The sequence below is a fragment of the Oncorhynchus gorbuscha genome, linkage group LG14 (genome assembly GCF_021184085.1).
Source record: "Oncorhynchus gorbuscha isolate QuinsamMale2020 ecotype Even-year linkage group LG14, OgorEven_v1.0, whole genome shotgun sequence".
Lineage (NCBI taxonomy): Eukaryota > Metazoa > Chordata > Actinopteri > Salmoniformes > Salmonidae > Oncorhynchus > Oncorhynchus gorbuscha.
Genome location: NC_060186.1, coordinates 30,400,660 through 30,412,873, shown reverse-complemented (window position 1 = coordinate 30,412,873; position 12,214 = coordinate 30,400,660). Strand labels below are relative to the sequence as shown.

General features: G+C 44.8%; 1 protein-coding gene across 1 annotated transcript; it reads right to left on the bottom strand.

Moving 5' to 3' along the window:
- Positions 1-643: 643 nt before the first annotated feature.
- On the bottom strand, positions 644-12,213 carry LOC123994769 (septin-4-like). The gene is made up of 11 exons (XM_046297758.1): positions 11,995-12,213; positions 9,854-9,950; positions 9,603-9,689; positions 9,195-9,318; positions 6,869-7,003; positions 6,613-6,730; positions 4,086-4,187; positions 3,873-3,969; positions 3,434-3,596; positions 3,146-3,257; positions 644-2,961 (listed from the first exon to the last, which is right to left on the bottom strand). Exons 1-11 carry the CDS (start codon positions 12,076-12,078, stop codon positions 2,890-2,892), a joined length of 1,191 nt encoding a protein of 396 aa, XP_046153714.1. The 5' UTR covers positions 12,079-12,213; the 3' UTR covers positions 644-2,889.
- Between the last annotated feature and the right edge of the window lies 1 nt (position 12,214).

Genomic DNA, 12,214 nt, shown 5'->3' with positions numbered 1-12,214 from the left:
GGTGCGGCAGAGAGAGAGGGTGCGGCAGAGAGAGAGGGTGCGGCAGAGAGAGAGAGGGTGCGGCAGACAGAGAGAGGGTGCGGCAGACAGAGAGAGGGTGCGGCAGACAGAGAGAGGGTGCGGCAGACAGAGAGGGTGCGGCAGACAGAGAGAGGGTGCGGCAGACAGAGAGGGGGTGCGGCAGACAGAGAGGGGGTGCGGCAGACAGAGAGGGGTGCGGCAGACAGAGAGGGGTGCGGCAGACAGAGAGGGGGTGCGGCAGACAGAGAGAGGGTGCGACAGAGAGAGGGTGGGTGCGACAGAGAGAGGGTGGGTGCGACAGAGAGAGAGGGTGGGTGCGACAGAGAGAGAGAGCGAGGGAGAGAGAGGGTGCGGGAGAGAGAAAGAGGGTGCGACAGAGAGGGAGGGAGGGTGCGACAGAGAGAGAGGGAGCGAGAGAGTGGGAGGGTGCGGGAGAGAGAAAGAGAGAGGGTGCGACAGAGAGGGAGGGAGGGTTCGACAGAGAGGGAGGGAGGGTGCGACAGAGAGGGAGGGAGGGTGCGACAGAGAGAGAGGGAGGGTGCGGGAGAGAGAGAGGGAGCGAGAGAGTGGGAGGGAGGGTGCGGGAGAGAGAAAGAGAGAGGGTGCGACAGAGAGGGAGGGAGGGTTCGACAGAGAGGGAGGGAGGGTGCGACAGAGAGAGAGGGAGGGTGCGACAGAGAGAGAGGGAGGGTGCGACAGAGAGAGAGGGAGGGTGCAACAGTTCGCTTCAACATTTGCCACACAGTGTGACATTTGTACCATTCAACGTTTGCTCCCGTTTGGTGAGTATAGCGAGGTGTGGCCTGATCAATATGGGTGTGACCATTTGAAATCGCAAAACTCATGCAGCAACACCATATATTAATCGCCCTCTTTGCCTCTGTAATCACAAAGCTTATCAACTGGTCGTTCAGTACAGTTTCCGCTGAATTCAACGTTGCACACCGTTCTGTCGTACTGAATGCAACCCTGGACTCAAATCACAATCTGACGGAGAGGGCAGGAAGAGAAAGAGCGAGTGAAGCCGTTGGTGCTCATTGATCCCAGGTACCAAGGAGTACATGATCAGGTTGATTCAGACTACAGGATTTGTGACCAGAACATTCCTCCCCAGAACATTAACTCTCAAGACTTATGGGTAGCACCCAAATTGTACCTAATTCCATATATAGTGCACTACTATGGGCCCTAGTCAAAATAGGAAGTGAATAGGAAATAGGATGCCATTTGGGACAGACCCATGGATGACCTCATACACGAATTGTTCTCGAGGACACTGATTCCTGTTATAGCCAGAGCCTGCTTTGGGTAGCAGTCACCTGTAGACACAGGTTCAGTCTACCCGCCGCCAGTCTTTCTCGTTCCCTCTCTCATTTCCTCAGACGCACTAACGTAAGATGAATATTCACTCAGGCATCAGGGGTCCTACTCATTCATTCATAAAACCGTAACACAACGTTGCAGCCTCATCCAGGACTGCTCTTCTCCTGCTCAATAGCCCCCCCTGCTGCCCGTCTCCCATCATAGCCACTGAAAACCTTATCCTGGTGTTAGAACAAGGGAACAGCTCTGGGGGCTGGACACATAGCATACCTGCTGTGTATGTGTGAGAGAGCTAGTGAATTATATGCCCCTTTGCCAGCCTATGCATGTCTGACTACGTTCGAGTCACCATCATATATGTATGTAAGCAATCTCATATGGTCCTACTGGTTGTTTCAGGTGTGTGTGTGTGTGTGTGTGCGCGTATGCCTATATTCAGTAGGTTTTCTATTCTACACTATGGTGGATAAATCTACAGTTCCTGGTGCATGGTTCTATTTCTGTTGTAGCATTTTGACGTGTGTGTGTGTGTGTGTGTGTGTGTGCATGCAGCGCGCTCCTGTCGGTGTGTAATCAGTCATAACATTCTCCTTCAACCATAGCACTGTGACAACCTTGATCTACACCCGGAGATGATCTGAGAGCAAGCAGAAAAGCAGTGGGTGTGATGTCCCTTTTGTGTTCAAGTGTGTGTGTTTGGTAGGAGAGCGACTGAAACGTGAGGGGGGGGGACTAAATATTTTCTCTTTAGAACACTCTGATGTTTGACTTTTCTAATATTTGTGTAGGTACGTATGGGTGTATTTTTGTATATGTGTGATTGTATGCACGTTGTTTTGCATATACGTGTGTGTACTTTACTCTTTAACCTTGCATGTAGATTGCGATTTAGGTTCCGTTTCAATGTAGTTTTTTTTTTTGTATGTTTCTTTCTGGGACCATGTATATTGTATAATGTGGGCAGGATCTTGGACCTCATGCTACAATGTTATTATATATAAATATAAAAACACAGATGTTTTCCCTATGGAGAAAGTTGAAGTTATATATCGCCTGTACACTTTGGGCTGCCTTTTTGGATCCAACTGTCCACCATGTTTAAAGATAACAACAGTACTACAAACTATTCATTAGGACAAAAGTACGATGAAAACAAATAATAAATGAAGATTCTTAATAAATCATATTACATTTACTACACACGGTTTGTGCTGCTTCTTTCTTTCTGACACTTCAAACGGTCTACGTTGACACCTCAGGTATGACGGTAAATCAAGACTAGGCCACAGCATTTACTAACAACGTTTACAGGACCTCCTTATTTCTCAGGGACAAAAATGACATGGGTTCAGAATATTCAGCTGCAGAGGATTCCTGCCCCCCATCTCATCTCCATGGAGACCTCGAAGGCTGATACACCAATGAGGAGAATGGTGCTGGTTTGAGTGAGGTTGTCACGTTTCTTCCTCTGACGCAAATTCCCTCCTTCCCTTTTTAGGTGTCTACGGGAATGGACCTCAGAGGCCCAGGAGGATTGTTGGTAAATCAGTAGTCTGGTTTCTGTCCTTGTTGCATCTGCTCGTGGATCCTCTCCAACACCTCCTGCATCCTCCTCAACTAGAGGGGAGAGAGAAGGTAAGGAAAGTTAGTGTTTGTGTGTCGGTCGGTCTAGGATTTTTGAGACGCTGAAAGAAGAACATTCCAAACGTAGACTGGAAGAAGACCAAATTCTATGCAGTGCAATACATCCAGGTACGGGTGTGTGTGTTGTCGGTGTAGGAGTGCACGTGGGTGTTCTCACCTCCTCGTCCTTCTCCCAGATGAGCCTCTCTGTCTCGCGGTCTACAGGGGCCAGTGGGAGTGGGGTCATGGGGAAGTCAGCGCTGCTCTCACTCTGAATCTTATCACGCAAGCTAACACACAGAACAAAACAAAAGGTCAAATAAATTGTCATTCTTTTTGTGCAGAAAAACCTTGTAGCACAACCGTTGTGCCAAATGTGTTGTACATCAGTACAACTTTAGTGTGTATGGGTCTGGGTAGTTCTGTGTACGTCTATTCTATGTGTGTGTGTGTGTGTAGTACCAACCTGCGTTTCCTCTCCTGCACCACCATGCGTGTCATGTTCTGTATACACTGTGCTCTGTAGTTCTCGTAGTGTGTCTCTCTGGTGACATCCTTCAGGTCCTGCATGTGAGTCTTCACCAACATGTTCCTCAGCAGCAGGAAATCACTGTGGGCCGGGTCCTCCACTGACAACACAACACTGCTATTAGGTCAGTGTGTTTTCACAGAAAGACATTTAGGCTGGAATTCAATCGAAGGTAGTACACTGTCGACAAGTCATTTCCTTGTAGTTCGCGGAGATTGCATTCACGGTAATCTGTGCGAATGTGTATTTTTTACAGGCAAGCTCAGTGAGGCCCAACTCTGCTGTTCACCGTAAGCGAGGAAAGTTCAGGTGTGTGTGTGTGTGAGTGTGAGAGAGTTCTGTAGTGTAAACGTGAAGGTGTGCCTGTGCAGCGTACCTTCCACTACACCCCAGGGGTAGAGCCGACCTCTGAACTTGCGTCCTTTACTCTCAACCTGGATGTTACTGCCTATTACAGCAAAAGGAATACTGTCCTAGAGAGAGAAAGATCAAGGTTTTCATGATTAAGCCACGTGGTCAGTGCTATATGCAATGGACAAAACATACAGATGCCCTAATAGCCCTCTATCCTCCCCAGGTCTGAAGTCACCTTGAGCAGCTGCTCCTGCTGTTTAAACTCCTCATCTTCATCAAATTCACAGTCTGGGAACTGGTAAATGTTGATGCCAAACTTCTCCATCTCCTCTCGGATCTACACAGACACACGCATACAGTATTCACACCCCTTGACCTTTTCCACGATGTTGTGTTACAGACAGAATTTAAAATTCAATTGCATCCATAATGTCAAATAGATTTTTTTGTCTTGCTTTTTACAAATGAATAACATAATAAAAAGCTGAAATGTTTTGAGTCAATAAGTATTCAACCCCTTTGTTAAGAAAACCAAAATAAGTTCAGGAATAAAAATGTGCTTAACAAGTCACAATAATTTGCATCCTGTTTGCAACAAGGCACTAAAGAAATACTGCAAAAAATGTTCTGTTGTATTGGATTTACCTTAAACACAACACATTACCGAGTACCAATCTCCATATATTCAAGCATAATGGTGGCTGCATCATGTTATGGGTATGCTTGTAATCGTTAAGGACGGGGTCATTTTTCAGGATAAAAAAATAAATGAACTTTAGCACAGGCAAATTCCTAGAGAAACAGACAGTGAAGAGATGAATTCGCCATTCAGCAGGACAATAACCTACTACACAAGGCCAAATCTACATGAGTTGCTTACCAAGAAGACAGTTTTGACTTAAATCTGCTTGAAAATCTATGGCAAGATCTGAAAATGGTTGTCTAGCAATGATATACAACCAATTTGACAGAGCTGAAGAATTGTGAAAAGAATAATGGGTAAATATTGTACATTCCAGGTGTGTTAAGCTCTTAGAGACTTACCCAGAAAGACTCAGATGTAATCGCTGCTAAAGGTAATTCTGTACTTAAGGGGGTTGAATACATATCTAATCAAGATGTTTTATTTTTCATATTCTTTTTTTACAAATGTTAAAAATGTTCTTCCATGTTGAGAGTAATTTGTGTAGATTGAAAAATGTAAAAGACAAATCCATTTGAATCCCATTTTGCACCCCAACATTATAGCACAGGGCAAGTATATACCAACAGTATAGCACAGGGCAAGTACACTGCTCAAAAAAATAAAGGGGACACTTAAACAACACAATGTAACTCCAAGTCAATCACACTTCTGTGAAATCAAACTGTCCACTTAGGAAGCAACACTGATTGACAATAAATTTCACATGCTGTTGTGCAAATGGAATAGACAACAGGTGGAAATCATAGGCAATTAGCAAGACACCCCCAATAAAGGAGTGGTTCTGCGGGTGGGGACCACAGACCACTTCTCAGTTCCTATGCTTCCTGGCTGATGTTTGGTCACTTTTGAATGCTGGCGGTGCTTTCACTCTAGTGGTAGCATGAGACGGAGTCTACAACCCACACAAGTCTACAACTCCATGAGGGTGGTATGAGGGCCCGACGTCCACAGGTGGGGGTTGTGCTTACAGCCCAACACCGTGCAGGACGTTTGGCATTTGCCAGAGAACACCAAGATTGGCAAATTCGCCACTGGCGCCCTGTGCTCTTCACAGATAAAAGCAGGTTCACACTGAGCACATGTGACAGACGTGACAGAGTCTGGAGACGCCGTGGAGAACGTTCTGCTGCTTGCAACATCCCCCAGCATTACCGGTTTGGCGGTGGATCAGTCATGGTGTGGGGTGGCATTTCTTTGGGGGGCCGCACAGCCCTCCATGTGCTCGCCAGAGGTAGCCTGACTGCCATTAGGTACCGAGATGAGATCCTCAGACCCCTTGTGAGACCATATGCTGGTGCGGTTGGCCCTGGGTTCCTCCTAATGCAAGACAATGCTGGACCTCATGTGGCTGGAGTGTGTCAGCAGTTCCTGCAAGAGGAAGGCATTGATGCTATGGACTGGCCCGCCCATTCCCCAGACCTAAATCCAATTGAGCACATCTGGGACATCATGTCTCGCTCCATCCACTCGCTCCATCCACCAACGCCACGTTGCACCACAGACTGTCCAGGAGTTGGCAGATGCTTTAGTCCAGGTCTGGGAGAAGATCCCTCAGGAGACCATCCGCCACCTCATCAGGAACATGCCCAGGCGTTTTAGGGAGGTCATACAGGCACGTGGAGGCCACACACACTACTGAGCCTCATTTTGACTTGTTTTAAGGACATTACATCAAAGTTGGATCAGCCTGTAGTGTGGTTTTCCACTTTAATTTTGAGTGCGACTCCAAATCCAGACCTCCATGGGTTGACACATTTGATTTCCATTGATAACTTTTGTGTGATTTTGTTGTCAGCACATTCAACTATGTAAAGAAAAAAACTATTTAAGAAGAATATTTCATTAATTCAGATCTAGGATGTGTTATTTTAGTGTTCCCTTTATTTTTTTGAGCAGTGTATATACCCCAACATTATAACACAGGGCAAGTATATACCCCAACATTATAGCACAGGTATAGATTACAGAAATTCTGTAGCACAGATAAGAATATCACAGGTAAAATTAGCACTGGTAAAGATAATTAAAGATTACAATAGCACAGTTAGTCTCTTACCTTCATCTTCTTCCTGCGGACCTCAGTGGGTGTGAGGCTGTCAGCTTTGGCCAGAACAGGGACTATGTTCACCTTGTCATGCAGAGCCCTCATACATTCCACATCCAATGGTCGCAGGCTGGAGTCACACACACACAGACAAAATTATTAAAATAATTGTGGAAAAGCAGGTTTACTGTGAAAGAACTGTGTGTATCCTCATACTTGTGTCGAGAGAGAGAGAAAGAAAATATGTATTGTGTGTGTAGTCTGGTACCCATGTCCGAAGGGAGAGATGAAGTAGAGGCAGCAGTGGACTCTGTTATCCTGGATGTTCTTTCTGTTCAGGCCGCTCTCGTCTCTGAAGTACTGCTCAAACTGCTGGTCAATGTAGTCCTCTATCTCTTTCCAGCTATAACGAGCACAAACACCACTCAGAGGAAACTACAAACATGGTGGATCAACATGATGATAGATGTACACTCTCCACTATAGCTCCACTCGGCAAAGTGACATTTCCTACAAAAATCACGGAAGTGGGGCATAGAAGCAATCTTTCCCCATTGAAGGTAGTCAAGCCAAGCCCGAATTCAAGAAATAACAACACGCATAGTTAAAAGCATTTCTTCAATTATAGCTCCCGTCCAAATGTTGTGAATGATATACAGTAAACACACATACACAAGTATACAGTGGGGGAAAAAGGATTTAGTCAGCCACCAATTGTGCAAGTTCTCCCACTTAAAAATATGAGAGAGGCCTGTAATTTTCATCATAGGTACACTTCAATTATGACAGACAAAATGAACATAAAATCCATAAAATCACACTGTAGGATTTTTAATGAATTTATTTGCAAATTATGGTGGAAAATAAGTATTTGGTCACCTACAAACAAGCAAGATTTCTGGCTCTCACAGACCTGTAACTTCTTCTTTAAGAGGCTCCTCTTTCCTCCACTCGTTACCTGTATTAATGGCACCTGTTTGAACTTGTTATCAGTATAAAAGACACCTGTCCACAACCTCAAACAGTCACACTCCAAACTCCACTATGGCCAATACCAAAGAGCTGTCAAAGGACACCAGAAACAAAATTGTAGATCTGCACCAGGCTGGGAAGACTGAATCTGCAATAGGTAAGCAGCTTGGTTTGAAGAAATCAACTGTGGGAGCAATTATTAGGAAATGGAAGACATACAAGACCACTGGTAATCTCCCTCGATCTGGGGCTCCACGCAAGATCTCACCCCATGAGGTCAAAATGATCACAAGAACGGTGAACAAAAATCCCAGAACAAAACTGGGGGACCTAGTGAATGACTTGCAGAGAGCTGGGACCAAAGCAACAAAGCCTACCATCAGTAACACACTACCCCACCAGGGACTCAAATCCTGCAGTGCCAGACGTGTCCCCCTGCTTAAGCCAGTACATGTTCAGGCCCGTCTGAAGTTTGCTGGAGAGCATTTGGATGATCCAGAAGAAGATTGGGAGAATGTCATATGGTCAGATGAAACCAAATAATAACTTTTTGGTAAAAACTCAACTCATCGTGTTTTGAGGCATGGGGGTGGAAACATCATGCTTTGGGGCTGTTTTCTACAAAGGGACCAGGACGACTGATCCGTGTAAAGGAAAGAATGAATGGGGCCATGTATCGTAAGATTTTGAGTGAAAACCTCCTTCCATCAGCAAGGGCATTGAAGATGAAACGTGGCTGGGTCTTTCAGCATAACAATGATCCCAACACACCGCCCGGGCAATGAAGGAGTGGCTTTGTAAGAAGCATTTCAAGGTCCCGGAGTGGCCTAGCCAGTCTCCAGATCTCAACCACATAGAAAATCTTTGGAGGGAGTTGAAAGTCCGTGTTGCCCAGCAACAGCCCCAAAATATCACTGCTCTAGAGGTGATCTGCATGGAGGAATGGGCCAAAATACCAGCAACAGTGTGTGAAAACCTTGAAGACTAACAGAAAACATTAAGTATTGAGATAAACTTTTGTTATTGACCAAATACTTATTTTCCACCATAAGTTGCAAATAAAATCATTACATTTTTTTCTCTCATGTGGCCTGTCATAGTTGAAATGTACCTATGATGAAAATTACAGTTCTCTCTCATCTTTTTAAGTGGGAGAACTTGCACAATTGGTGGCTGACTAAATACTTTTTTGCCCCACTGTATATGTCATAGTTACCAGTCAACTCCATTACACTCAAGTTACTTAACCAGTGAATGCTAGCTATGCTAGCCAATCTACCAGTCTGTATTAATGAGTGTTAGCACAACCTTCACACGTAAATGTATATTTTTAAGGGGTATGCAGCAGGTTGATAACAATGTCACCAAAGTATTCTGTATTAAATATTTCAAACAGCTAATGAGTATTTAATTTAAAAGTAGAAACAAGATTTAACAAGACAACCTTGGGACTAATGTGACCTGGTGCCAACGGGCAGATGAGGGATTTATTATTATTATTTTTTTACATCTGTGCCCCCAGTAGAGGGCCGTGGCCACTGAATCGTCATTCCATGAGGGACTATTGATAGCAGCAAATCATCATGAGATAGTAATGATTCCAGCCTAGATAACCCATGTACCTCTCTGTGTTGTTGACAGCGTCACCAAACCCTGGTGTATCTACGATGGAGAGTCTGAGTCTGACCCCCTTCTCCTCGATACCCACGGTGTGTTTGGTGATGAACACTGTTTGCACGATCCGCTCTACACACACACACACACACACACACACACACACACACACACACACACACACACACACACACACACACACACACACACACACACACACACACACACACACACACACACACACACACACACACACACACACACACGCACAAAAGCAATCTTGAAGATCAGGGTTGTAATAGAAGAGGCAAATCATTCCAAAAAGGACACAACTTGCTGTTATAGCAAAACAATAATAGTAGTTAATAGCAACGGACACATTGAGAAATGAGTTTCTGACAATATTTCTGTCTCACCCTCTGCATTCAGCACCTTCCTGTTGTTGTAGAGGTCTGTAAGGTACAGACTGTTGACCAGAGTGGATTTACCCAGACCAGACTCTCCTAGAGAAAGAAGGCAAGTCAGTCATTCTTCTATCTACTTTGTTCTGCACAAATAAATGTTGGGCAATGTTCAATAAAACTCAATAAAACAAAGTTATTTGGAATAGATTATTTTCTGTCTATAATTCATTTCAGTAGTAATCTGAGTAATTTAGATGTCTCACCAGCTACCATGAGGGTGAAGGCAAAACCCTTTTTGACTGACTTCCTGTGTACCTGGTTAGGTAGAGTGGCAAAGCCCACATACTCCCTGTCCATGTCCTGTAGGGAAGACAGAAGACGGGACATAAAACACGCTGTTTGCAAATGTATTAAATGAAATACAGAAATATCTCACTTACATATACTACCGTTCAAAAGTTTAGCGTCACTTAGAAATGTCCTTGTTTTTGAAAGAAAAGCACATTTTTTGTCCATTAAAATTACATTAAATTGATCAGAAATACAGTGTAGACATTGTTAATGTTGTAAATGACAAATGTAGCTAGAAACGGCAGATTTTCTTATGGAATATCTACATAGGTGTACAGAGGTCCATTATCAGCAACCATCACTCCTGTATCCAATGGCACGTTGTGTTAGCTAATCCAGGTTATTAATTTTAAAAGGCTAACTGATCAATAGAAAACCCTTTTGCAATTATGTTAGCACAGCTGAAAACGGCAAGTTGAGTATCTGGAGCATGAGCATTTGTGGGTTGGATTACAGGCTCAAAATGGCCAGAAACAAAGAACTTTCTTCTGAAACTCATCAGTCTATTCTTGTCCTGAGAAATGAAGGCTATTCCATGTGAGAAATTGCCAAGAAACTGAAGATCTTGTACAACGTTGTGTACTACTCTCTTCACAGAACAGCGCAAACTGGCTCTGACCAGAATAGAAAGAGGAGTGGGAGGCCCCGGTGCACAACTGAGCAAGAGGACAAGTACATTAGTGTCTACTGTGAGAATCAGACGCCTCACAAGTCCTGAACTGGCAGCTTCATTAAATAGTACCCACAAAACACCCGCCTCAACGTCAACAGTGAAGAGGCAACCCTGGGATGCTGGCCTTCCAGGTAGAGTTCCTCTGTCCAGTGTATGTGTTCTTCTGCCCATCTTAATATTTTATTTTTATTGGCCAGTCTGAGAAATTGCTTTTTTTGTTTGCAACTCTGCCTAAAAGGCCAACATCCCGGAGTCGCTCTCTCAGTACTTTGCTCCGTTCGTCTTTCCCCTCGATCCTGACTAGTCTTCCCAGTCCCTGCTGCTGAAAATCGTCCCCACAGCATGATGCTGCCACTACCATGCTTCACCCAGATGTGACATTTGGCATTCAGGCCAAAGAGTTCAATCTTGGTTTCATCAGACCAGAGAATTATGTTTCTCATGGTCTGAGAGTCCTTTAGGTGGATTTTGGCAAACTCTAAGTGGGCTGTCATGTGCCTTTTACTGAGTAGTGGCTTCCTTCTGGCTACTCTTCCATAATGGCCTGATTGGTGGAGTGCGGCAGAGATGGTTGTCCTTCTGGAAGGTTCTCCCATCTCCACAGAGGAACTCTGGAGATCTGTCAGAGTGACCATCTGGTTCTTGGTCACCTCCCTTCTACCCCGATTGCTCAGTTTGGTCGGGCGGCCAGCTCTAGGAAGAGTCTTGGTGTTTCCAAACTTCTTCCATTTAAGAATGATGGAGGCCACTGTGTTCTTGGGGACCTTCAATGCTGCAGATATTTTTTGGTACCCTTCCCCAGATCTGTGCCGACACATTCCTGTCCAGGAGCTCTACGGTCATTTCCTTCGACCTCATGGCCTGGTTTTTGCTCTGACATGCACTGTCAACTGTGGAACCTTTTATAAAGACGGGTGTGTGCCTTTCCAAATCATGTCCAATCAATTGAATTTACCACAGGTGGACTCCAATCAAGTTGTAGAAACAGCAAGGATGATCAATGGAAACAGGATGCACCGGAGCTCAATTTAGAGTCTTCATAGCAAAAGGGTCTAAATACTTATGTAGATAAAGGTATGTTTATTTGTAATACATTTGCAAACCTGTTTTCACTTGTGTGTAGATTGTTTTCCTCCTCAATGTAATATATTTTAGAATAAGGCTGTTATATAACAAAATGTGGAAAAAGTCAAGGGTCTGAATACTTTCCGAATGCACTGTAGTTTCACATGATAAAAGATGCTTATTGGTCACTACACCATTAGATAAAAATGCTATCACACTTCTGCACACTCTTCCTGAAGTTTTCATAATGATTCTATCACTACATCAGTGCACACATAGGTCTCACTCACACACGTATCCACACCTCACACCCACCTCTGCAGAGTCGTAAGGGTCAAAGTGTCCCCAGGGGCTGCGTGGCCGGGACTGAGGGGAGGAGTCCATGGACCGCGACCCCATAGAGGTCAGCTGGTACTTCCTCAACTTCAGCGGCTCAAACTCTCCCTCCAGGGGGGGCACGTTTGGTCCTGGGGGGGGTGAAGGGAGGGGGGCCACTAGGGGAGGGCCGAGAAAGCAGGGGTGTCCCTCCTGGGGT